General features: G+C 39.3%; 1 protein-coding gene and 2 long non-coding RNA genes across 3 annotated transcripts in view; 1 reads left to right on the plus strand and 2 right to left on the minus strand.

The window, feature by feature from the left end:
* Positions 1-25,019, plus strand: part of SPMIP9 (sperm microtubule inner protein 9) — a 30,734-nt gene continuing 5,715 nt past the window's right edge. Inside the window, exons 1-4 of the mRNA XM_020807216.3 lie at positions 1-149; positions 11,810-11,859; positions 19,922-20,020; positions 22,983-23,262. Coding sequence (XP_020662875.3) covers positions 11,824-11,859; positions 19,922-20,020; positions 22,983-23,262 — 415 coding nt within the window. The 5' untranslated portion in view covers positions 1-149; positions 11,810-11,823. The remainder of the gene's footprint in view (positions 150-11,809; positions 11,860-19,921; positions 20,021-22,982; positions 23,263-25,019) is intronic.
* LOC144583592 (uncharacterized) lies at positions 935-7,554 on the minus strand. The gene is made up of 2 exons (XR_013537480.1): positions 7,467-7,554; positions 935-2,433 (listed from the first exon to the last, which is right to left on the minus strand). It is a non-coding gene; the product is annotated as an uncharacterized LOC144583592 (long non-coding RNA).
* LOC144583591 (uncharacterized) lies at positions 18,197-20,005 on the minus strand. The gene is made up of 2 exons (XR_013537479.1): positions 18,855-20,005; positions 18,197-18,745 (listed from the first exon to the last, which is right to left on the minus strand). It is a non-coding gene; the product is annotated as an uncharacterized LOC144583591 (long non-coding RNA).

A 25,019-nucleotide genomic window follows, 5' to 3' on the forward strand; every position in this document is an offset into this window, starting at 1 on the left:
TCAACCTCATTCCTCCTGCATCTGGCATGAAATCAGTCTTTGAGCCTTCGACATTGCAGAAGTTAACCGTGCCAGAATGGATACATCAAGTCTTCCGATTCTTAACAAAGCCTTGGATATCTGATACAGAGATGCATTGCTTCACACAGGTATGTTTACCTTAGACTGAGTGACTGAATACCTTTTAAGACGGTCTGCTTCCCCTTTAACGTAATGAAAGGAGAAAAGGTGCTATTAATGGTAGACTGGAACAGTATCTTAAACAGTATCTTAAATTTGCAGTTTGGAAAGTAACTTCCAAGCAGAAAGAATAGCATCACAGAGCATCATCCTACCTCTGTTGCATTTTCAATGTTTTCAGCATGCTATTCTTTTTAAAGGTAATATTCCAAGCTCTAACAAGATTACAGCTTATAACTGTGCATTCAATTTACTACACCTGTATGTTTGCTTTACTCATGAGGCGCCGCCATCGTCCTCCATGCCCTGAGGGAACAGGCCGGGTAGGTGGGACTTGTTCAGCCCCGGAAGGCAGCCCATCTAAGAGAAGGAAAACTCTGATTTCAAACCTCCACTGCCTTGTGGCTATATTCACTGATGGAAAAGGCTTCAGGAATTAACCTCGAGGCAAAATCCGGAGCCAGAGTCCCGGAGGCAGCTCGTGTCATTCTGTCAACTCCTGTAATGTCGCTGAAACCAGTTGTATTGTCTCTTGTCTTTCCATTGCACTATTTCAGTGACATGGAGAGGAGGGATTTGCTGTTTGGGTAACAGCCTATCCTCCATATTATTTTACCCAGGCTTCATGCTCTGGAGAGGACACACCAGCTTCACGTACAGCGTCAAAACACTAGATGCTGTTCCAAGTCCTCCATACAGAGCACGCTACCATAGGCTCTCAAGACTGAAGGATGCCTATGATGATGATGATGACCTTAAAGAAATAAAAAATATCACCCTCCAAGAAAAGAGGCTGTGCTGATCCGTAGGAAGAAAACAAAATCCCAAGACTTCATGATGGGTTGCCCATAGTTCTAAACAAATAACTGCATTCTGTACAGGAAACAAATCATACAGTAATATGAAATGAAAAGCTGTAAACTCACAGACTTTCCTGTATGTAAAACTCATACATTACAACTTCCATGTACACCTAAGGTCCATATGGATATTTGACTTTCATGTGATAACTGTAAGGTCTCTCTTCCCATGATTGTTAGCATGTTGATCTGGATCATGTAGTAGGGAAGGTTGTTGATCGGATGATCTGCATGCCTGCCTTTCCTTTTTTATATCAGTTCTTGGGGAAATGTGGAGCAAATTGGAGCAGAGTCCAGGCAATTTAAATATATAAGCACACATGCCTGGAAGGCTTCCTTCCTATCCATGGAAATATGTTTTGGAAGTGTATGGAGATGCATATTCTACTCATGGTGACAAAGAGCTAGATGTAGTACACCCTTTCACGTCTGCTGTCTTCTCCCCTATGTTAAAGATTATGGAATGATTGTTCTAATGTCTTTATCAATGGCATCAGCCTTACAATGTCAAGCATTAGTACCATAAATGTTGATAACCTCCTGCTGCTTGACCAATGAGTGAATACCACATCAGTTGTACTTTCTATACCATTGGTTCCCAACCTTGGGTCTTCCAGATGCTCTTGGACTACAACGCCCAGAAATCCTGGCTAGCCCAGCTAGTGGTGAAGGCTTCTGGGAGTTTTAGTCCAAGAACATATGGGGACCTAAGGTTGGAAACCACTTTTCTACAATAATAGTTTGCATTCCCATATGAATTAGGCTGGCATAGATCCACCATAGCAGGAATCACTGCATAATTTCTACATGATTTTTCCAGCAGCATTCATGTCAGCGTGCATTCTAATGGGGTGATCAGTCTAGTCCCTTCAGTCCATGTCGGAAATTGACTGATTCCAGGAATGACTGGATTACTGCACAGGCACACAGACAATAAGGAAAAATAGGGCAGCCTTTTCCAACCTGATCCATTCCTGCTTTTTTAGACTTTAATTTCTATCAGTTTCAACTAGCAGTGAGGAGTTCTGGGGGGATCAAGAATCCAAAACAGGTGGAGGGCAACAGGTGAAGGATGGCTAATGTAAGGAAACACCTTATTGAGTATTCCTTGCTAGTGTGGGCTTATATCTTTAAAAACGGTTTACTTTAGGAATTTAAGAGTTATGTTAAATTAATCTTTCTCATGGTAACTGCAAAATCAGTGAAAAATACTCAACTTTTCTGTACTGAATAAAAAGCACACTTTGGATTGTTGTCTTTCCATACCATGATAAAGTATTTACCTCAGCACCAGTCCATGAAGGCTTTCACCACCTTGTTTTTTTTAATGTCCTTTGGTAGGGAAGGGTAGAAAGTAGCAGTAAGCTCCTTCAGGATGACCCATCAGATAAAACTGTCAACAATTTTCAACATTGAGAAGACTGTTGAATGAGAGGATGACATTATCCTACAAAAGCAACTTGATTGTTGGGGGGGGGGGCAGGATGAACAGCTACAATACTTATGGGATCCTGCAAAGTTATTTCATGAATAAAGTGCTGGACAAGAAAACAGAACAAACAAATGAAAATAGTTTTTTTAAAAAAAAAAATCTGATCTCACAAATTAACCATTATAGAAAAGGGGGGAAATTGGAGAGGAACACATCTGACTGGGTGATATCCATAATTCCAGTGTGCACCTAAAGACTTAGACAAAGACTAGAACTTCTTGGTGATGTTATGTTCTGTCTACAAAACTATTTTTTTAGACAAGCATTTGATGTTTGTGCTGTTTCTAATCTTTACCCTTCATAATGTTAAAATCTTTAATGTTTTTTTAACATACTTTGCAAATTTTTATCATTTTATGGTACAGCAGGTTTGTATTGTTTTTATTAAGGTTTTAGCTAAATGTTGCTCTGTTTCTATTACTTTCAATAACTTTGTAACGTTTTAACCTGCCTTCAGTGGTATCTTTTTAGTGGAAAGGGGGAGTCCAAATGTAATAAAATTAATTAATTAAACAACTGATTCTGGGTTAGGGTGACCTTTACAGGATTTTAAGGTATGTGAGCTATCGAAGGAATGATTTGCCATTGTCAGCCTGGTGTGTTTCCATTTCTCTGCAGTCATGGGTAAGTCATGTGCCCAATGAAAATCTCATGCATGCACGCACGCGCACGCGCACGCACGCACGCACGCACGCACGCGCACACACACACACGCACACACACACACACACACACACACACACACACACACACACACACACTTTTAACTTAATATATCTGTCTATGTAGAACAAAATCTTGTTCCCCTGCTGGATGTATCCCAAAGAAGCCCAAACCTAATATAATATTTCCCTGTTGATTTATAATGTATTAATCTATGAATCTCCTATGAATCCTAAAGGACTGTCTTCTTCCATACGAGCCTGCCAGTCCTCTAAGATCAGGCCAGGAGGCCCTTCTGAAGGTGCCATCCCTGAAAGAGGTGAAGGGGATGGTATGCCAAAATAGGGCCTTCTCAGCTGTTGTCCCCCAACTTTGGAACGCCTCCCTAAAGAGATCCACTTGGCTCCAACACTTTTGGCTTTTCGGTGCCAGGCAAAGACCTTTCTGTTTAGCCGGCATTTTAATTAAATAGTATTCTTTAGCTGGCCATATGAGCAGCAGGTTTTATTAATATTAATGTTTTAATGACTGTTTTTAATATAGGGTATTACTATACCTACTTTTAATGTTTTTAATGTTTTTAAAGTTTTAATATTGTTGTACACTGCTCAGAGACCACTGGTAATGGCATGGTTAAAAAAATTGTAAATAAAATAAAATATTAATCCTAAATCTTATTCCTAACTACATTAAGTAAACAATATACAATGAGAGGGAGAGAATGTAAGTGTAAGTTTAAAGTTCAGAAAAGGACACAGAGAAAACTGCTGCAGTGCAGGCTTACACCAGAGCATATCCTAACAGCAAATGGTCAGGGGATTTATAAGCAGCTATGCCCACCTGTCAACTGGAAAGAACCAATGTGAAAAAATACCTTCTGCTGTCTGCCCCTGCTTTTAGATTTCATTGGTGCAGATAGACATCATGTCAGGATTTGTTCCTGACATGTGAACAAGGGGTTAAATTTAGTATTGTAGAGGGAATGTAAAATGGATGACAAATGCAAAGTCATGCCTGTAAAAGTCAATATGAAATGGTTGACTGATGGCATGCAGCTGGAACAAGCTTAGGTAGTGCTTCTTAACCACATTCAGCTGCTTTGTCCATAGTGATAGACTGCTCTTACTTTATAAGCAGAAGAGTAAGAACAGCACATTGTCATACAGTAGTGAGTCTGGTGGCCTTTACCTTACTTCAGACCTGGGCAAAATGTGATTTTCTGTTTAGCCTGTTATCTTGGGCCCGAGGTTTGTTTTCATCAACAGAGTGCTCTTGGAGTTTCAATATCCAAACACTGACACAAAGCTTCTGGAGAGGCAAATGCCACATCTGTTTCAGAGCTGGCACCCATCATTGATAGATTTTGCTCTCACCCCAACCCACATCCTTTGGGTCAGATACCCATGGCAACCCCAATCAGGAGGTACTGATTGGTGCCAGAGTGTCTTTAATTTCACTTCTCAAGAAATAACTTCAGGATGCCTGAGAGATAGGTTTCACTTTCACTTCTTCCTCTATCAAGCGGAAATCTAGCCTTTTGCTTTCTAATCTATAGAAATAAATGGGACTTCAAATATTAGGAATTATTATTTGGAACTATCAAATTAGGATTTGGATATTTTTGAACTACCTGAATATGGCATAATTCTGTGAATTCTTAATATTTCTGAATCTGAATGCCCACCCTTAATTTAAATTAAAGAAGTAAGATTTCTGACTAAACATTAAGAAGAATTTACTGATATTTGGAGCTGTTTGACAATGCAGTAAACTAACTTGGAGGATAATGGACGTCCTTCACCAGTGATTTTAAAGAAAAGGTGGATGACTATCAGGGCTGCTTTAGCTCTCAATTTTGCACTTTAACAGGGACTCAATGATCTTTCTAGCTCCACTATTCTGTGATCCAGTGAAGCTGTGCATTTCTCCTCAGAAGAGCTTTTCCTAACAGAGACTTCTCCTAACTAAAGAAACAGAAGGGAATCTGGAGGCTGGGCTGTACTTTAAAGGATATTACTGTAGCTGGACTGAATACCAATCCCTTTAGGTCTCGCCACCCTTTGCTCTTCTCTTTTGAACTTAGCACTCTCCAAAGGTGTCTTTAATTTTAACAAGTGCTAAAGACCCTTCTGTTTTGGACTTGATGAATTGATTCTACTCAAGGGATTTTAGGAGAGGGGGGAGAAAAGAAAAGTTGTTTTGTTGACAAGAGAATTTAGGAAGTACTCTTGAAGTCAGGAAGAAGGTAAGCTAATTCCTTACTGGGTGTTTTGGTTCAACACATTTTCCAGTTAATTGAGTGAATACCTAAATCCTAGGCCCGAGGGTTTTCCACCATGAGAATTAGCCAGATTAAGAAGGAAGTAGATTGTAATCCCTTTAATGCAGGTACAGTTCTCCTATAGCTATACGTTTGAGGAGAAAGAAGAAAAACAATGCATGTTGATTTGAGTACCCTATAATAAAACAAGGAGTCCACATATCATTTACACTGGTTTCAGCATTTTATAATGAAACAAGGAGTCATCATATAGTTTACATTATACTAGTTTTCTATGCAAGAGCTGCTAGAATATATTATCCTTTATTTTTCCTGTTTGCCATGGGTTTGCCTGTGGAGAAAGTGCATACAGCCCAAACATGTTTTCCTTTAAGATGTTCTCCCTTCGTTTGCCAGTTAGTGCTAAATACTCCTTTGTTTACTTCCACAGACAATGTGTTTTTCATTCAACAATAGTTACAGATGACAAGAATAGGAAGAACAGGGCTTATCTCCTTCTACATTCTAACCTAATTCTCCCTGCAAACATTGAGCACATCTAAAAGGTGTCCTCCATTCATGGAGCTCCGCCTGTTGAGCAAATCTGAGAACATCCTTGGATGGGTGGAATGATTTAGCAATCAAGGGGGCGGTCCTCCCTGGACTCTTTGGAGGATTTCCTACATGTCTGACTATAAAATTTCAAGGGTGCTCCTGTACAAGGATGCCTCATGGAGGAGAAAGATGTGCACCTATCCTTGTTGGTCTTGTTCCTTGAAATTCATACTCCTTGGAAGGGAAAGGTTTTGCCCCTGGTCCAGAAATTTTGTTGTGTTGTGCAAAGAGAGTTGGCACTGTCAACAATCTTGAATACAGGCAATTTGTATACAGTAGCATTGTAGCTGCTGTCAGGAAAGTGTTGAGCATGTGGACTGTCTTCAGACAAGCATGTAAGAAAGAATCAAAACAGTGCTAGTCATATATTTCTGTAGTATCCACAATGGGAGAAAAAAGCCCAGAAGCCTCAACAGCATGGAATGGCAATCCCATCGATCACTCATGTTAAATTCAGTATTCATGCATCAGCGTTAGAAGGGGGAAGAGAGAAAAACAAAGGAAGATAAAGGAGAGTTTCCTTTTTACCCACAGATGGTGTGCTTCTGTTCTGACTGCACCACTTAGCCTATCAACTGGTCTCGCTATTTGTGTTCACCATTTGCAGGGAAAAAAAAATCGTCATAGGAAACCAGAAATCCCATGGGATATGCTCGGATCTCCATAGGAAAGTAGTCATTTTAGGTCCCAGGCATTTTACATGCATTGAATGTTTGCTCAAATCAAACCCTTCTCAGAAGTAAACACTACCTATTATTTCATGTAGGAAGAGATGTTGGGTGATGTCATCTAGTCTCTTGCATTTTATTGTAACCAGAGGCCTCAGAAAGATTGACAGGGACTGTACAGAATCAGTTCCTTGACTTCAGGCTGCTTTGGAACATGTTGACATTCCAATGCCTCATAAAGAGCGGAATGTTCTTCTGCTTCCCCGGAGACAGTCCAGCCAAAGAATCAAGGGTTCCCATAGCCCAATTGAGCAATACCACCACAATGCCAGAACAACAACGACCGAGACCCCAGCTCCAAGGTAATAGCCCATTAGCTTTGCCAGGATGGCGTGATTTTGTAGTAACAGCAAGATGCTGAAGCATACCTGCAATCTGCTTGCCTCACTTCCACGTGCTGTGAAGTGTCATCATCACTCATACTTCACTAATACCATTTTAACGTCTCAGGTTTCTAGTAGCAACCAAACACCACCTGAATTTAAGGTGCAATAAGCTTGCTTGGTCATAGAAAGTGTGCAAAATGTTGTCCAATGAGGAGCGACCTTTGTTAATTTTTTTGAGGAAGTTGCTCATGTGAATGGGAAATAAAAGCCACTGTTGTACCAATAAACAAGAAATCTGAGGGAAGAAGAGGGAAAATAGTGAGGGAAAGTGTGTTTCCTCACCTGTTGTTAGAAGGCTTTAGTGTAGCAGAAGCAATGATGCATGCAATCCGTAGAAAACAAAGTCTACATCTGGCTCATAAGCTTCTTCTGCTCTTATCTCTGATTGGAGATAAGTGAATATTTAATCTTTTAAACAACCTGCACCAAATTTAGTTGAGTGTTGCAGGCAGGAATCTTATTGCACAAAGCTGAACAGTCAAGAAAACCGTTGTAAGTCTGTGAGCTGTGCTTTTTTTAGCAGGAAAGAAGTTATAGTGAGGCTTACTCTTCACTTTCTATATATCTATTTTGAACATGACTATATTTGTGTTGTTCTTTGAAAAATGTTCAGAGAGAGAAGGATAACATATGACCCTCCCCACTTAGCTCAAATGCAGCCCTCATCATTAGATAATTAATGCCATATATCATATGGAGAGCTTCTGTGATTTAAGTGTCTTTACTTCAGATATTTGCACCCAGCATGAGAAAAATGACGAGAGATGGGGAGGACCAAAACTTCCATGCTTTTTCTTACCTGCCTTCTTTGCAGGTTGTTGTAAGTAAATTTCAGAATGCCTGAGGAATATCAGAAAGATTGCTCAGTGTTGTTCAGAGATATAAATTACCTGAAAATTTTTGAATTGAAGTATCCTTGATCTCCCTCAAGTGCTTATAGGAAAAACATGCAATGTTATTTTCCTACAATTTAGTTAAAACTCACTGTGTAACATTTATTGTAGCAGTGAACAATAGTAAATATAATGTACAAGGCAGTGAAACAATTGCATGTCAACATTTCCTCAAGATTTTGATTCATGAACTGCTGCTGTTATAGCCATTAAACTGTGAATACACAGCATACAGCAAAACCAGTGAGAAACATTGCAGAAGCAGAGAAGCATCGCAAGGCTAGCAAGGAGCTAGGAAGACCACTGGTTTCTTGGTCAGAAATCAGAATGACACACATGGGTTCATTGAAAAACTTCAGTAAAATGAAAAACTTTAGCAGCCTAACCTTAATAGGCAGTGCCTCATTTACAAGGGAAAAAAATTAGCCTGGGTCTTCAACTACACGTCCATTCATGTAAATAGGGCCAGGACTCCCTGGTCAGACTGCTACCCCCTTGGTGAGCAGTAGACCAAAGGGATTTCAAAGATAAACTAATATCAGAAAAAAATAATTCTTTTTTGTTGTATTGAAATTTGCTCCATTCAGAAACCTGAACTGATATTTCGCTGATCTGCCACAAACTTCCTGCTTGAGCACAGGAGACATCCAAAGACAAGCACTTGAGATCAGAAGAACAAGGTGTTCTTTCCAGACAGTGACTAAATGCTGCTTAATTAACTGGACTAGAATCAGAAAGAACTGGCCAGAAACCAATCATGTATTTTCTGAGGCTTTTGCTGCTGCCTTCAGAAACAACCAGAATCTCTTCTTCCTGCAATCCTGTGTGCACCATAAAAACCTCCCCTGGGGAGAGACTCTGAAGTAGGGTTTTGACAACCAAGCAGCCAGAGAGAGAAGGAAAGAAGGTCCCAATTGTACTGATTCTGCATACAAAAATTCACCACTGTAATGTTGCCAGTGTTTTGTGGTCATCTAAGTGCATTGCTTCCACCTGTCCATAGCACCAGGACCATGTGAAAAGCTGTGTTACCATATATCATAGGGTGTGACTACATACTGGGGAATATATGAATATATGGTTTGATCAGCTGTGGAGGCACAATTTATAGAATCGGGTTTTCCTGGGTGAATCACTATAGCTGTCCAGGCAACAATTAGCAGGCGTCTGCAGGGCAAAGGCAGAGAGCTCTGTCTGCATGGAGCCTCAAGAGCAGAAGCTGCCAACAAGGGACTATTGGGCAATCTCCATCTCTCTCTGTTTGTTTATTTAGTTCTTTGAAGTGTCCTAGTGAAACCCCGTTCCCAATGCTGAGATGAAACATCCATTTTCAGAGAGACTATGGATGCTCAATTGAGGTGAAGTGCTATCCCCATGAGCATCCCTGTGCATTGGATGAGACAATCATACTGGCAGAAAAAGCAGTGTCAACCCAATTAGAGCACATTTAAACCATGTTTGCTGCACACACGCAAAAGATCATTCCCTGCTCAGAGACAATTCCTCAACTGGTTTCCTCACATTGAGCTTTACGTTGCATAGTTATTGGGTTTTAATTTCAATTAATCTGTGCCCGGCTCTGATGTACATTGCACAGGAAATGGCCAGTGTTGTCTTCTCTTAAATTTGGGGGGTTTTTTGTTGTTGAACATACTTGGAGTTATCAATAAGAATCACTGCTTTTGATTTTCAGCAATATTAAACACGTTTTAAATGCTAGCAGTTATTGACAAAGAGCAAAGAGATTTTGCCGTCAAAGTGAGCTTTCTGTGTGTGTCCCTCTGCAAATTGTCACATATCCATATCCATTCATGAACCTGCTGTGTTTGATAGTGATAACTACAGAATTAAAGCTAAAAACAAGCACATAATTTTATATCCACTTGATTCAGAAATGCATCTAGCACAGTAAAAAAAAATCTGTACAGTTTTAAAAAAGAAAAGAAAAGAAAAAACCCAGCAACAGCAGTATTGTGCCAACATCCTGGATAAATAGTTTCATATGTTTATAAGTTTAGATTCATTTTTAGGTACCTGATATGTTTTACTTATCCGGATGTTTGTATATTCATTCTTATCACATAACTTTTAAAAAGGAAATAGCAAAACGCTGTGGAGCTCCCCATCTCAAATTCTTAAAGAGAATTTTTTCTTTCTCTTATGCCTAGAAAGGGAAGTGCTTTATGTGTAGGGAATGAGCCTACCAATTTCACCATTTATGACTTGTAGGACAATAAGAAGAACATCTGCCATAGGCTCATATCTGTGGCTTGAAATCAGGAAATTGTCTGATTGAAAATTTCTTTATACTGCCAGGAGGTTTACATCCACACCACCACTGCTTTGTGAATGGCCACTGCTAAACTTTTAAGCAATTTTCCGTGTCTGTAGTTCCGGCATCACTTCACTCTGATGATGCTGTTTCCAACTCTCCACCCTCCAACATGTATGTATACACACAGATCATCCAATTACTTAGGAGAACACCCATCTGCCTGATGGAACAGGTTGCAAAATCATGTTCTATGGCAGACCTGGGCAAAGTGTGGCCCGAGGGCCACATATGGCCATTGAGCCGCTCCTGTCGGGCCTGCCAGTCATCGCTCCAGTCCGGTGTTCAAGTGCTTGTTCAAGCCCAAGACAGACTGGATTTCTCTCACTGAACAAGTTGAACATCAAAACCATTTATAGCTTTTTGTCTAAAGTTGATCAGTTGCTTATCTTTTATTTTTAAGTAAAGTTGGTTCGGCCCCCGAATACAGTTCAGTTTTTTCATGTGGCCCCCTATAGAAATTAATTGCCCACCCCTGTTCTTTGGTGAATGTGTTAGTTTGTACAGTGCCCCTTTGAAATCTAAATCAGGAATCTGCCGAAAAATGTGTCTCATTTGTAGCAAAGTTTCACTTTTCCTTGATGTTGTAACATTTACCAACTTGGACCAGGGTGAGGAAATGCCACACTAGTAACAGAAGGAATGAAGTCTCAATAGCTCTATAAAAATGAAACTATATACAGTGGTGCCTCACATTACGATGTTAATTCATTCCAGCAAAATCGCTGTAGAACGAAAACATCGTAAAGCGAAATTAAAAAGCCCACAGAAACGCATTAAAACCTGTTTCAAACCATTCTGAAACCGCGATCAGCTGTGCGAACGTTGTTTTGCGAGAATCGGTTCCCGAAGCAGGGAACCGATCATCGCAAAGCGAAATTCCCCCGTAGGAAACATCATTTTGCGATCGCTTTTGCGATCGCAAAAGTTCATCGTAATGCGATTTCGTCGTTAAATGGGGCGCTCATCTTGCGAGGCATCACTGTACTTGATAAAGGATTAACCTCATGATGTGGGGAAATGTGGGTTGAAAATCATGGCAGAGTCTGCAAGCCAACACGGGACACATTTGAGTTCTAATATTATAGTGCTGCCTGGATAGCTCAGGGGTTTTCTCTCTCTGGCTGTGGAGCAGAGGTTGGGAGTTTGGTTCCCTATGATGCCTCCTGTTAGTAGAGCCAGGCTGTGTGACCTTAGTCGAGCTGTGCAGTCCCAGGGTGCCCCCCCCCCAGAAGAAGGGAATGGTAAACCACTTCTGAGTATTCTCAGTCTGGGAAACTCTGAAAAGGGTCACCATAAGTCAGAATTAACTTGGCAGCACATGATGATGATAGTGATGAAGTTGTATCATAGAAACAACCTGTTAATGGCTCATTGGCCACCCTTCTTCTTTGTTCCAGGCAACCAGTGCAACATGACGGACATAATGCAAAGAATTTCCCTTTCCAAGGTGAGGCACAAGTTTCTGTTTTTGTGTCAGCACCTTTTTGTTTTCCTTGAATGGCATGAGAAAATTGGATAGCAGTCCTCCAGGATATACACATGATATGAAATGTGAAATATTGTTTAGATTTGTTTCAAACAAGGGATGGACAGATTGGATGAAGTCGTTTTCCAACCAGCAGGTAGCATGCAGGTGCCCTACATTCCCCCACGTCCACCCCAATGAATTTAGTTCAACCAAATCTCACAGCTTCAATGCACTATGTTCCATTTATACTACCCATATACTTTGTCACATACCGTTTGATATGGAGGAGGGAATACAAGAGTATGTTCAAGGAACAGGCTTATATTCAGACAGCATCTAGTAGACTAGTAATTTTGGATGGCATAGAAGTGGTAGGGTAGGCCATTTTAGGGATATTGACATTTGACACTCCTGATTTAAAAAGTAAGGCAAGATTGGCAGGTACTTTTATTCAATTAATTAAAACTATTTATACCCAATCTTTCTCCTTTAAAAGGACTGAAGGCATCTTACATCATTAAAAAACAGTATTTAAGGCTAGAAACAGTAAATATACAAATACTAAATAGTGTCAAACAAATACCACACTAAAAACGGTAGACAAAAGCAACAGCAAAACCACATTCAAAGCACTAAGGCACAACAATCTATTTTAAAAAACCCACTCAGGAAGCCAGTCACTAAGAGAGAAAGCTTGCCTGAATGGTAAGGGCTCGATAGCTCAGCGAGTTAGGTATCTGGCTGCAGACTCGGAGGTTGGGAGTTTGATTCTCCACTGTGGGTCTTATGAGTACAGCCAGCCTGTGTGGCCTTGGGCAAATTGCAATTACAGTACAGTGGTGGCTCGCATAACGAGCGCCCTGTTTAACGACGAATCCGCATAGCAATGTGGATTTTGCGATTGCTTTTGCAATCGCATTGCGATGTTTAAATAGGGTAAACATCGCATTGCAATGATTGGTAAGCATTTTCTTACTGACCTTCGCATTGCAATGTGTTAGAACAGCTGATCGGCGGTTCCAAAGTGTCCGCCGGATCAACAAAATGGCCGCCCGCAGCATTTTCGCACTGATTCCTCACTTACCGAGGCGGCGAAAATGGTGGCCCTATGGAGGATTCCCACTTAGTGGTGAGTTTATCCCCTATAGGAACGCATTAAACGGAGTTTAATGCATTCCTATGGGTTTTTTATATCCGTATAGCGATGTTTCCGGATAGTGACAATTTATCTGGAACGGATTATCGTCGCTATGGGGGGCACCACTCTATATTCATTTTCAATGGGAATATAATTGGGCATAGTGGGCTGGAGGGCTGGGGGAATAGATATGGGTCAGGGAAAGGTAAAAATCCAGAGAGTGAGAGAGTACTTTTACATCCACTTATACAATTATACTAAAAGATGAAGATAACAAACAAAAAACAAATCAACAGGTTTTACAGGAATTGCTATAGTTACTAATCTCTCCATTCCCTAGTTGGACTTCAAAATTCATCTTTTATCTATGCTTTCCAATCCATATTTTGAGTCTAGCTGTAAAATCGTTCCAAGTTTTTGAGTCCTTTTTCAGATTACCTTTCATTTAGTGCTTCTGTTAATACACTCATCTCTGCCACTTCCAGTATCTTTTCAGCCAGCTCTTCTAGGGACAGTATTTCTGCTTTCTTCCAATATTTCCCATATAGTATCCTAGCTGCAGTAATTACATGTATTATCAAATATCTCATTTCTTTATCTATAATCTCAGGCATAAGATTGTTTCAATAAAAACAATTCTGATTTAAATGGTATCACACAAGTTAGAATTTTTGCAACATTTCATGTACTTGAGTAATGTTTTGCTTCCCTACATGTCGACCAAACATGATAGAAACAATCCTCCTGTATTTTACATTTCCTACAATTGTTGGAAACATTTTCATATATTTCAGAAAGTTTTTCTGGAGTGATATGCCATGTATAAAACATCTTTTATATATGTTCTTTGAAATTTACTGATTTTGTAAGTTTAATATTATTCTTCCAAATTTGTGTCCAATGTTCTAAATCAGCAGTCTCCAACCTTTTGGGGGCCATGGGCCGGCTGAGGGGATTGAGCTCCATGCGCAGGGTGTGTGTCACACTTGCACACATGTGCATGAGCGTGACACGTCCCCCGCATGAGCATGACATGCCCAGCACGAGTGCGACACGCCCCCCCCACATGAGAGTGACACACCACCATGCATGTGTGCAGGGGCAGACATCCATATCTGCGGCCCAGATCCGGCAAGCCCATGGACCGGCACTGGGCCGTGGACTGGGGATTGACAACCCCTGTTCTAAATCAATATTATGATCAATATCTTGTGCCCATTTTATCATAAAATCTTTCATCACTTCATCTTCCATTTCCATATTTAAGAGATATTAATACATTATTTTAATTATTTTATCACTTGTCCCTAGCAATAGTTTATAAAATATTGTTTGTTCTTCATAAAAGTCCATTGTTTCATCTTTTACATACCTCGAGGCTAATCGTAATCTCATCCAGCTATCTAAAAACATTTTCTGCTTGTCTAGCTCCTCTCTAGTCTTTAACACCCCATATTTTAAAAGCAAACTCTATACCTAAGACATTTATTTATTTATTTATTTATTTATTTATTTATTTATCTATCTATCTATCTATCTATCTATCTATCTATCTATCTATCTATCTATCTATCTATCTATCTATCTATCTATCTATCTATCTATCTATCTATCTATCTATCTATCTATCTATCTATCTATCTATCTATCTATCTGGTATTGTCTGGAAAAGAAAGATCAGTTTAAGTAGCACATTCATTTTGATTACTGCTATTCTTTCCATCAATGAAAGTTGTAGCTTATCCCACTTTTCCAAATCTTTCTGTATCTAATTGAAAAGTTTCATGTAGATTTCTTTTATTAATGAGCTTGTCTTATTTGTCATTTGGATTCTCAAATATTTAACGCTTTCCCCCCCTTGGAAGGCTGTCATGTCTGTCACTTTATGAATCTCCTTAGTTCAGATATTTTTGCCTAGATTTTTTGTTTTCTGCTGAATCACTTTCGTTCCCACCATCTCCCCAAAATGTATTAATATTTCCATGAGTTCATCAATAGATTTAATGGGTTCATCCAAAATAAAAACTAAATCATCAGCAAATGCTTGTAATTTATATTCTTCTCCGTTTATTTTCAGCCCTCTTATGCTCTTATTAATCCTAATTTGCTCATTGAGGACATCCAATGAGAGTATAAATAATAGTGGAGATAATGCACAGCCCTGTCTTGTCCCTTTCTGTATTTGAATGTTTTTTTTAAAAAAAATCTCCATTAATGATTTTATTTTAGCTTTTTATTGGGTATAGATAGTCTTTATTGATGTGATAAATCTTTCCCCCATATCCATCAGTTTTAGTTGCTGTATCATGAAATTCCATTCAGATTGTCAAACACCTTTTCTGCATCTAAAAAGATCGTAGCCATTGATTTCTCCAGGTGCACTTCATAATATTCAAGTACATTTAGAATCATTTTAAGGTTGTTTCTCATTTGTCTCTTTGATAAGAAACTGGATTGGCCATGATGAATTATTTGTGAAAGAACCCTTTTCAGTCTGTTGCCAATATTGTAGCATAAATTTTATAATCCACATTTAGGAGTGATATTGGTCTGTAGTTTTTAATTTCCATGGCATCTGTTCCTTCTTTGTGAATAGTAGTAATTAATGCCTCTGTCCATGTTGGTGGGATTACCCCCTTCTTGATCAATAACCTTCTTATATGGTTCAAGCAGTATATCTTCAAAAGTTTTGTAATATTCTGCCGGAATCCCATCTTGTCTTGGAGATTTCCCATCTGTTGCTTCTTGAAAGCTTCTACTATTTCATTAAATGAAAATGTCTCATTCAGTATCTGCTTCTGTTCACTTGTCAGATTTATATTACTATGTTTCCACATATACTCTCTCTGTTTCCTTTTGGGGATCTCCATTTCCCGATACAGATTTTGATAAAATTTATCTACAATCCTCTTTATTTCTTCCTATCTAGATTTTATCACTCCTTCCTCATCTTTCAAGTTCTGAATTATGGATTTTTCTCTTTCTTTCTGTAGTTTATATGCCAACCACTTTCCTGGTTTATTTGCATTTTTTTTTTAAAAAATGTCCTGTGAATTTTATCCTTTTCACCATTTCTTCTGTCATCATAATATTCAATTGATGTATTAATTTTATCTTCTTCCTCAATTGTGTCTTGCTTGGGTTTTGCCTTAACTGCTTTTCACACAAGAACAATGTCTATTCCAGATCTCAATATTTTCCTATCCTCTCTCTCTTTTGTCTTGCTGTGAATCTTATCATTAACCCCTGGAAAAAGGCTTTACTTGCTTCCCATACTGTGATCATTGATGTTTCTGGAAGTGTATCTCTTCTCTTATTTTTTTAATAGGGATATCATTTTTAAAGGGTTGTATTTAATCTCCAATATATAGGTTTAGGTCCTATTTCCAATTGCACCAAGTTAGGACTGTGATCTGCAAAGGTATTAAGCAAGATGTCTATTTCCGATACTTCTTCCATCCAACCTAGTAAGATCCAACTCGACAAGCTTTTATGTCTATCCGAATAAAATGTAAAGTCTCTTGCACTTGGACATCTTGTTCTCCAGGCGTTAATCATATTAAGCTCTTCTGCTAGCTGTAAAAAGGGTTTTGATAACATTTTACTTATTATTTTTCTTTTCCCATTCCTGTGTTTAAATGTCTGTCAAAAATGGCATTAAAATCTCCCAATATACAATACTTCTCATATTCTCTCATTACTATTTCTTTTTGAAGTTCGTCATAGAACAGTTTTTGATTTTCATTGGGGGCATATATATTAACGATAAACACCTTTTTTGCCTCATTTTGAATTTCCACCATTAGTACCCTCACATCCTCAGATGCAAAAAATTACTTTTGGTCTAGTTCCTTTCATATATATGTTGCATCTGATGCTATAAATAAATCTCATATTTTAAAACATTTTTCTAAAAGATGTTGATCTGTGTTTTTTTCATACGGGTTTCTTGAAGGCAGATAATAGTCAATTTTAATTTCTGCAGTTGTTGGTAAATTCTTTCACGTTTTTGGGGTGAGTTTAAGCCATTTATGTTAACTGAAAGAATTCTGAGCCTTTTTTTATTCATTTGGTCCATCTTTATTATTAAGGTTTTCTCTCCTCCTCTTGAATCCTCTTGTTTCTATGGTGGACTTTCCTTTGGTGCTTCCCATTTGATCTTCTAACTCAGATTCTGAACTTCCTTCTGAGTTTGGTCTTCATGGTCCACTTGATTGCCCCTCTTCCTGTTTCTCATCTGCCTTTCCCCCTTCTTTCCTACCTAGCCATTTCCCCCTTTTCCCCATAAAGTCTTCTGCCTTCATTGTTAAGTTAATAGAATATCTCTGTTACTGGAAATGAAAAAAAAAACAACACCTTCAGGTATCAACCACTTGTATGTAGTTGAATTTGCTCTCAAGAGGGATGTCAGCTCCACATATTGTCTCCTTTTCTGTCTTATTTGCCACGGGATATGTTTCAAAATCTTAATTTCTTTATCTTTTATACTAGATTCTTTATCTTGTATGTTTCTTAGAATTTTGTCTCAAAATGCCATTCTCATGAATTTAACATGAATTTCTCTGGGAAGTTGATTATTTCTGGTGTATGCTGTAGTAATTCTTCATGCTATATCTATATTTTGCTGAATTTCCTCTGATCACATCTCCATGAGTGGGGCTAAAAAAGTAGTTACCGATTGCACTGTTTTTGTTCTGGAAAATTCTGGAATCTAAGTATGTGGTTGGATCTCTCCATTTGTAGATTTAGCAAGCTGATTTCATTTTGTTTTCTTTCACGTTGTATCTCTTTCAGCTGTTCATTCATGGTCTCCACTCTTTTTTTAAGGCCATTACTATTTCTTTTTTATTTTCTGTAATTTGGTATTTAATATCAGTCATTTGCATCCCTAAGTCCTTCATTTGTTCAGATAACTGAGCCATCCCTCCTTGTAACTGCTGTAACCCTGTAGATAACATACCTTGAACGCTCTGTTGCCGAGCCTTAAGTGTCTCTTGCTCTGATAACTTACTCAGACTTTGGTCTTTTGCAGGTGAGCCTCTTAACATTTTTTCTTTTTCTCCTTTTGTCACCATATTCCCCCCCCCCCCCCATTTTTAAGGGTGTTTTCTGAGTCTCATCCCAGCAGGTGTCAGTGTTGCCTTACTTTCCTTTCATTCAGCACTGTTTACATAAAAATCCAAAATGTAGATTAGAGCTCTCCTCAAGTTAAAAAGTTCCCATAGTCAGCAAATCAAAACAATGAGTGTTTAAGGGAACAGACAGTGCCTTGAGGCAAGTAACATTAGCAGTTCAATCAATCTCTCCAGCCTCCATAATTGGTGGTAGGTAATGGGGGGGAGTTGAGACGTTGCCTTCCTTGACACAGTTTCCTTCATTTAATGTCCTTCTCCCCCTTCAGATCAAAGCTGCTTAGGGCTGAGGGAGGGAGGCTTGCCTCCACTGCGGTACCAAAGAAAAACAGAGATGCCTCCAATCCGATAGTGGTAAACAAACTAAAACTCTTCAAAAGTTCAAGTCGATGGTTCTAGTAACAAGCATCAACATTGTAATTAGACAGTTTAAAATTGCACTTTCCCACGGGAGCAAGTGTTTGCCTTCAATTAATACAGTTTATTCACAAATTGACTTTCTCCCCCTCCTACCTCTTTCTCCTTCACTCTTCTTCTCCTTCTCCCAGTCAAGGCTGAGGGTTGGGGAGGCTCGCTTCGACCACAGCTCAAAAAGCTAAAAGGTAGAATCCACTTTCACTGACTTGTTATGCCCAGCTCTTTTCTGTACAATTGTTTTAGGTCTATAAAGGTTTTCCTTATATAAAACAAACATCTTGACTTACTCAGAGTCCTGGTCAAAATATTTTCCTTCTGTACTCTTCCACTTTCTGCAAGGGGTGTTCCCAACTCTTTGCCCAAGATGGCTTCCTCCTTGGTCCGTGCACTCAGATGAGACTTCATGAGGGAAAACAATTTCCACCATCTTCACTCCCTCTTTCTGTCACCTCTGCTGCTTCAGACATTGCTTAGTGGACCGTCATTTTGCCCCTGAATTTGGGGGCTTTGAAACCAAGGGGCCTTGGTTAGTTTCTGGAGCTCGCCCAAAATCCAGCTAGCCCTGCCTCCAATAATGAACCACTCTTGATTACTCACTACCTAGAAAACCCTAAAAAAAGGTCACAGTATGTCAGAATTGACTTAAGGGTATACAATTTATTATTATATAAAACAGACAGTAGGACCTCCTTACTTATAGGATCTGTATCAGCTGATTCACTTATTCACAGTCTGAAAATATTAAAAATATTTAAAGAAAAATCCTAGAAATATAATTTCTAAAGAAGTTACCAGAGCTGGTCACTAAAGGGAGCCAGAGACCATGTTATACATAGTGTTTGCTATAATCCATGTTTTCGAGAATCCGTGGCAGACTTGGAACCGATCCGCTGTGGATATAGGGGTCCTATTGTAATCATCATGGAAATTGTATAAATCTTGGCAGCAAACGCTGGCTCTTTATCAAGTTGCATAACTGGGCCATACATGTGATCGGACACATACCTAGGGACACAACTAACACGGCAATATGCTGCTAAGACTTATGTGACTACACAAGCATAAAAGAAAAATAGGTAGGATCCTGGCTATTGTGCCAGAGTTCTGAATAGTGAAAATGTTCCTTCAGGACACCCGCAAATATGCAAGCTGAGGAAGACAACAGAGAGCCCATGGTGCCCAAGTCTTTTCCCCCCCTTTTTTCACAAAGCATTTCAGACTAAAAGTTTATATGTCATTTTCTAGAATTCAAAACTTTTCTCCATTCCTCTGTTTTAGGCAGGAATCTAGAGAAGAGAAATCTTACTAATTTAAATTATATATTTCCTCCTCCCCCACCCCTCTTCTTGTTCAGCCACATGTAGACCAGGGGATGTATAGAACATTGTACATGGTTGACTACAAGCCCTATGCGGAACATCATCAGTGGCGTCCCATGATGGACCCTTCACAGGTATGCAATGTCTCTCTTATCTTGGCCACAAACTTTGTGTTTTCCTAGCTAAAGATGCAAGATACATTTTTATAATCATGGCATGATAATTTTTCAAAAGTCTTTTAGTAAAGAACCATTTATTGTCATAAGGACATTAGAAAATACTTCCAGAGGCCTCTGGAAATGTCTTCTATAGAATTGTCCACAAGCATGAGTGTGTGGAGGGATTGCTTGCTTGTCCTCCATGCAGTTGTGAATGTATTTATTATTTTAATGTACATAAGCAGATCTGCAATATTGTAATGGTGCACAATATGCACATGGATTGTTTTACTGCAGCACTGAGGAAAAAGATATGCTGCAGATGTTCTTCTCCACATTTGTCCACACATGTTTTATCCATTTCAGCACTCTGTGGCAATTTATAGAGACAAATAATATTTTAGTTTGCTGGAGGGAAAGGGTAGCCAAATTAGGCCCTGGTCACATGAGGGGAATGTTATGTAGTTATCGACCAGTTATGTCAGTATTTTTTTTCCTGATCACATGACACAGAGTAAAGACCAAGACATTTTCTGGCTAGTGGTGTGACCATGAAACATTTCCCCATTGCCAGGACGGTTGTGTTATTTTGTACCTTTGTTGCACTGGTGCATTTCTTACCAGGTTTGCCTGTCTGCAGTACCTGCCCCTCTTCTTTTCAGAATCAAAGCCAGGAAGGTGGCCCCTATTATGCAGTGCACACATTATTTTCAAAAAAAAAAAATTACAAAGTTGTGCCTGATACATCAATACATTGTAAAAGTATGTCACCAGGGGACCACCACCATTACATTGCTGGCAAGTGATTTTATTTTTCCTGTTGGAAGAGACATTGAAATTTTGGTATGCCAATGTCACAGGGATGTGTGATTGTCAGTACTGCTGGCCGGATATAACAAGTCCTTTGTGTGCAATGCGTTTCTGCAAGAGCAGCCAGTGTAACAGAGGGACACTTTCCTAAACAGAAACCCCTTCCCCATCAATCCCTCTAATTTCCACCCCTCTGTGGATGTATCAATAAAGAGGATAACAATTCAAACAGGAAGAAATAAATCAGTACTGCTAGAAGTTCTTGGGACGTTTGTCCTTGATGTAAACCACGTGACCACAGTTCAGTACAACAGAGGTATAGAAAGTATCAGAAGAACTAAAAAAAATTCTCTCATGTGACCAGGGCCTAAGTCTGTTGCAGCAAAAACAGCAAGGAGTCATGTGGCACCTAAAGACTATTAAGTTTTATTTGGCTTATGTTTTTGTGGACTAGTGGCTGGATCGCTTAATGAATTGGAGGACCTAGCTGCAGAGCCAGAGGCTGGGAGTTTGATTCCTCACTGTTTCAGGAGGAGAGCCAGAGCCAGCCTGTGTGTCTTTTGGCAAGCTGTACAGCAGGGGTGTCCAAACTTTCACCTTCCCTGGGCCCATTAGAAGATGAAAATTTGGTTTGGGCCACAGGGAGGCAGCCCTAGGCGTCCTCCGCAGTCCCGCTCCAAGCGCGCTTACTGACAGTTGCGATCTCAGACAGCAAAGGCTGCCAGCTTCGACTCCGGTGGCTTTATGGGGCCGGGAGGGGGTCCACCTATTGACGGGGATGGCGCAATGCAGTCATGCAGCCCCCCTCTCCCCTCCCCTCCCACTCCTTCCTTCCCTCTCCCCCGCCTACCGTTGTGACGTGCCCCAGCCGCATTCCGGCGGCAAGTGCCGGCAGTGTAACTTGAAACTTTGGAATTTCTTTAAAAATAAAAAATTGCACTGGGCCACATTATGAGCTGACCTGGGCTGCATGCGGCCCTCGGGCTGCAGGTTGGACAAGCCTGCTGTACAGTTTCAGGGTGCCCTTCAAAAGCTGACTTGAAAGGTTATTATTTTTGTTATATTCATGGATTACAGGCCACAGTGTTGCAGTCCATGAAAGCTTATGTCAAATAGAACTTACATGCCTTTTAGGTGTCGCAAAAACCCTTGTTGTAAGAGTTTGTAAGTAAGCTTTAAGGAAGGCATCCAGAAAGCTGGGAGTGGAGAAGCAGAGTGTGTGAATCTGCTTTTTAAATCAGATTTTAAGTGTTAAGGCTGGATCGGTTTTCTATTTTTTAAAAATTATTATTATATGATCGCTGTAAACTGTCTTGAGCACTACTTTGTAATGGAAAGATGGGGAAAATGTAATAATAGTAATAATAGCAACAACAAACAAAAATAACAATAACAGTAATAAGAATAAATGAACCCTTCATTTCAATTCCCTGTTCAAGTTAAATGGAAAGCAGTTGTGAGAATACGTCTAGAATGAAAAACTGTTAAGTTAATCTTTGATGTAAAAGTACAGATATAAGATACAGTTTTTCAACAAGCCAGAATACTATATAATGCATATTGCTACATATTTTAAAAAGGCAGTGTAATGCATTGCACACAGAATTACATATACTGTATCATGTACCATTTAGTTTTAGAGAATGCTTCCTATAGAGAACTTTGAATATAACACACAAGATATACCATTGTTTATTTGGTCCAAAATTATGTCTTTAGAACAAGGAACACATGATTTGGGGGCATGTTAAACTATACTTAGAATAATCTAATTAAATAAAATAGATTTTTAAGATAAAGGTTTATAAGATCAGTTTTTTAGCCATAATACACATTTCCATGCCAAAGAGCTACACAAATCTGAAACCCACCCAGTGACCTGTGGATGACTCAATTAATTTTTTTTTCTGTCTCTTTTTTCAGTTTTTCACAATAGCTGGGGTTTTTTAGTTAGTCTCTGCTGTATTTTAGTGATCTCTAGCTGTTGACAACATCAATACGGTACAATATGAATATAATGACAGATCTTTCATAAGTATTCACTGTTGAATCTATATTTGCAGCATGTGGAATTCTTAGCAACCCTCCTGAATACAACCACTATTTATGTGACTCATAATTTTTTCAGAGACTAAAACTGGAAGCCCAGCTGAAGGAGAAGGAGCTTGCAAGGCCTGTTCAGAAGAAACCGGTGAAATATGTTGAGGAACCTGGCTGTCAAGAAGTTCAGCCACCTTATCCTGTAGGAATGGTTGGGAGGGCCTCAAAAGGCCAAGAAGCTCCACCGCCAAACCAACAAGCCCAAGAAGAACAATGGAACCACTCCCTTCCTCTTGCTGATCCAACTGCAATTCAAGAACAGGAAGCCCAGAGATTAGCTCAGCTCACAGATGATATTGCTCTGACAGGTAAAGAGGCATGGGACCCTTTCCCATTCAGGCCCTTCAACCTTTCATTCATATGTGGCTTGGAGTGGGAACAAGGAAACAAGTGTAGTGAATGTAGCTGGCTGCTGTATAGGGCGGGTCTGCTTGCAAAATTTCTCTGTATTTTTTGCTGCAATAGAGCTAAAATAATTGGAGATAAAGACACTCTCAGATCTGTGGTTTTGTCCTGGGAAGATGGCAACTACAAATCAGTATTTCCTCAAACTCTGCTGTGTGAGTTTAGCCCATTTCTCCCTTTACCTCTTATTTATTAAAATATGTTGCATGAAAATGCAATTAATAAGTGGGAGGAGGGGTAACCTTTTGGAAAAATACATATACAACTCTCCAGTTCCTCATCTTATTTTTTATAACAATTAGGAATCAGGGAGAATCAGATAGGTAGTATAAAAAAGAAACAAAAGAATTTTAGAGCATGTTCAGATGGGCATAGAACTCACTATTTGAATCACTTTTGCTGTTTAATTCAAATCAAATGACACAGTCCACACATGTTTTGACTTAGAGCGATCCACCCAACTCGTTTTTAGACCTCTCCCACTCTTTTTTGGCACAGTGCTAGGGCTACAGGTTGTTTTGGCATGAATCTAAGCACTCCCAATAATTCTGTTCTGTAGCCTATGCAGATACTTATTTTACACCCCAATAGAGTTGTGGATGGTTTTATCTGAGGTGACAACCCTTTGGCATATCTGGTGGGTTGTGATATTGAAAGAGATGATGGCAAATGTCCCCCTCCACTATTTTCACCTACTCTACCATTTATTTATTTATTTTTAAAAATATTCTTCTATTGCTGCAGTGCTATTCTAGATAAACAAGATATATTGGTAGTATTATGTGTATCATGCTAGCATGGGTGTTTCACTATGTTACTTACTTTATTTAACAAAAAAAAAAGAAAAAAAGAGGAAAGTTGCCACATTCTGCTGGATGAGTGCTCAAATGAGATAAAATAGACTGCACGAAAGAGAAGAACTAGATATGGAGACAAATTTTAAAAAAGAATCTCAATATTTGTGAAATATCACTGATTTATGGGATATTCCTCCCTTCATATTCATCAGGTCTGGAGACCCCAATGAATACAAAAGGATGAATATTTACCCATTTTTATTAATCCTTTTCCGCAAGTTGGCTGCAGAATGGAAACAGAGTTTGCATTCCGGCACCCAGCCTGTTTGTCAATGTCCCGCCGATCAGCTGTTTGGTGGGACATTGTGTTTAAATAAGGAATCAATTAATATGAATCAATTTGTTGCTAAAAATTTGGTGCTTCGTCGCTTCATCCATTAGTCAATTTTGATGAATGACAAATCCAAATGAAGCACCATTTTTTCCAATCCATCCCCGTCTCTAATAAGAACCATTTAAGTGTAAACCAGATAACTCTAACTTCCCCTGTTTGGACATGCCCTTATTCTAAACACCACAGTCCTATATATGCCTACTGTGAAGGAGATCCCACTGCAATTACTCCCAGATTAGAGGGCATAGGATTGTGGCAAAACCAGACAAGTGGCTAAACCAGACAATTCTAAATAAACCCCTAAAGTTCCTTACAGGGTACTTTAAACTTGTGGCAGGGGACAAGTACAAAATTCCCTCCTTGTCCTTATGGGTCAGATCCCATATTAAGGCAAATGTGTATTTCTTTCTCTTATAATGTTACTCTTCCAAGCACAGACTCTTCCAGAGGTATGTGCCAGAGACATCAG

The sequence above is a fragment of the Pogona vitticeps genome, chromosome 6 (assembly GCF_051106095.1).
Source record: "Pogona vitticeps strain Pit_001003342236 chromosome 6, PviZW2.1, whole genome shotgun sequence".
NCBI lineage: Eukaryota > Metazoa > Chordata > Lepidosauria > Squamata > Agamidae > Pogona > Pogona vitticeps.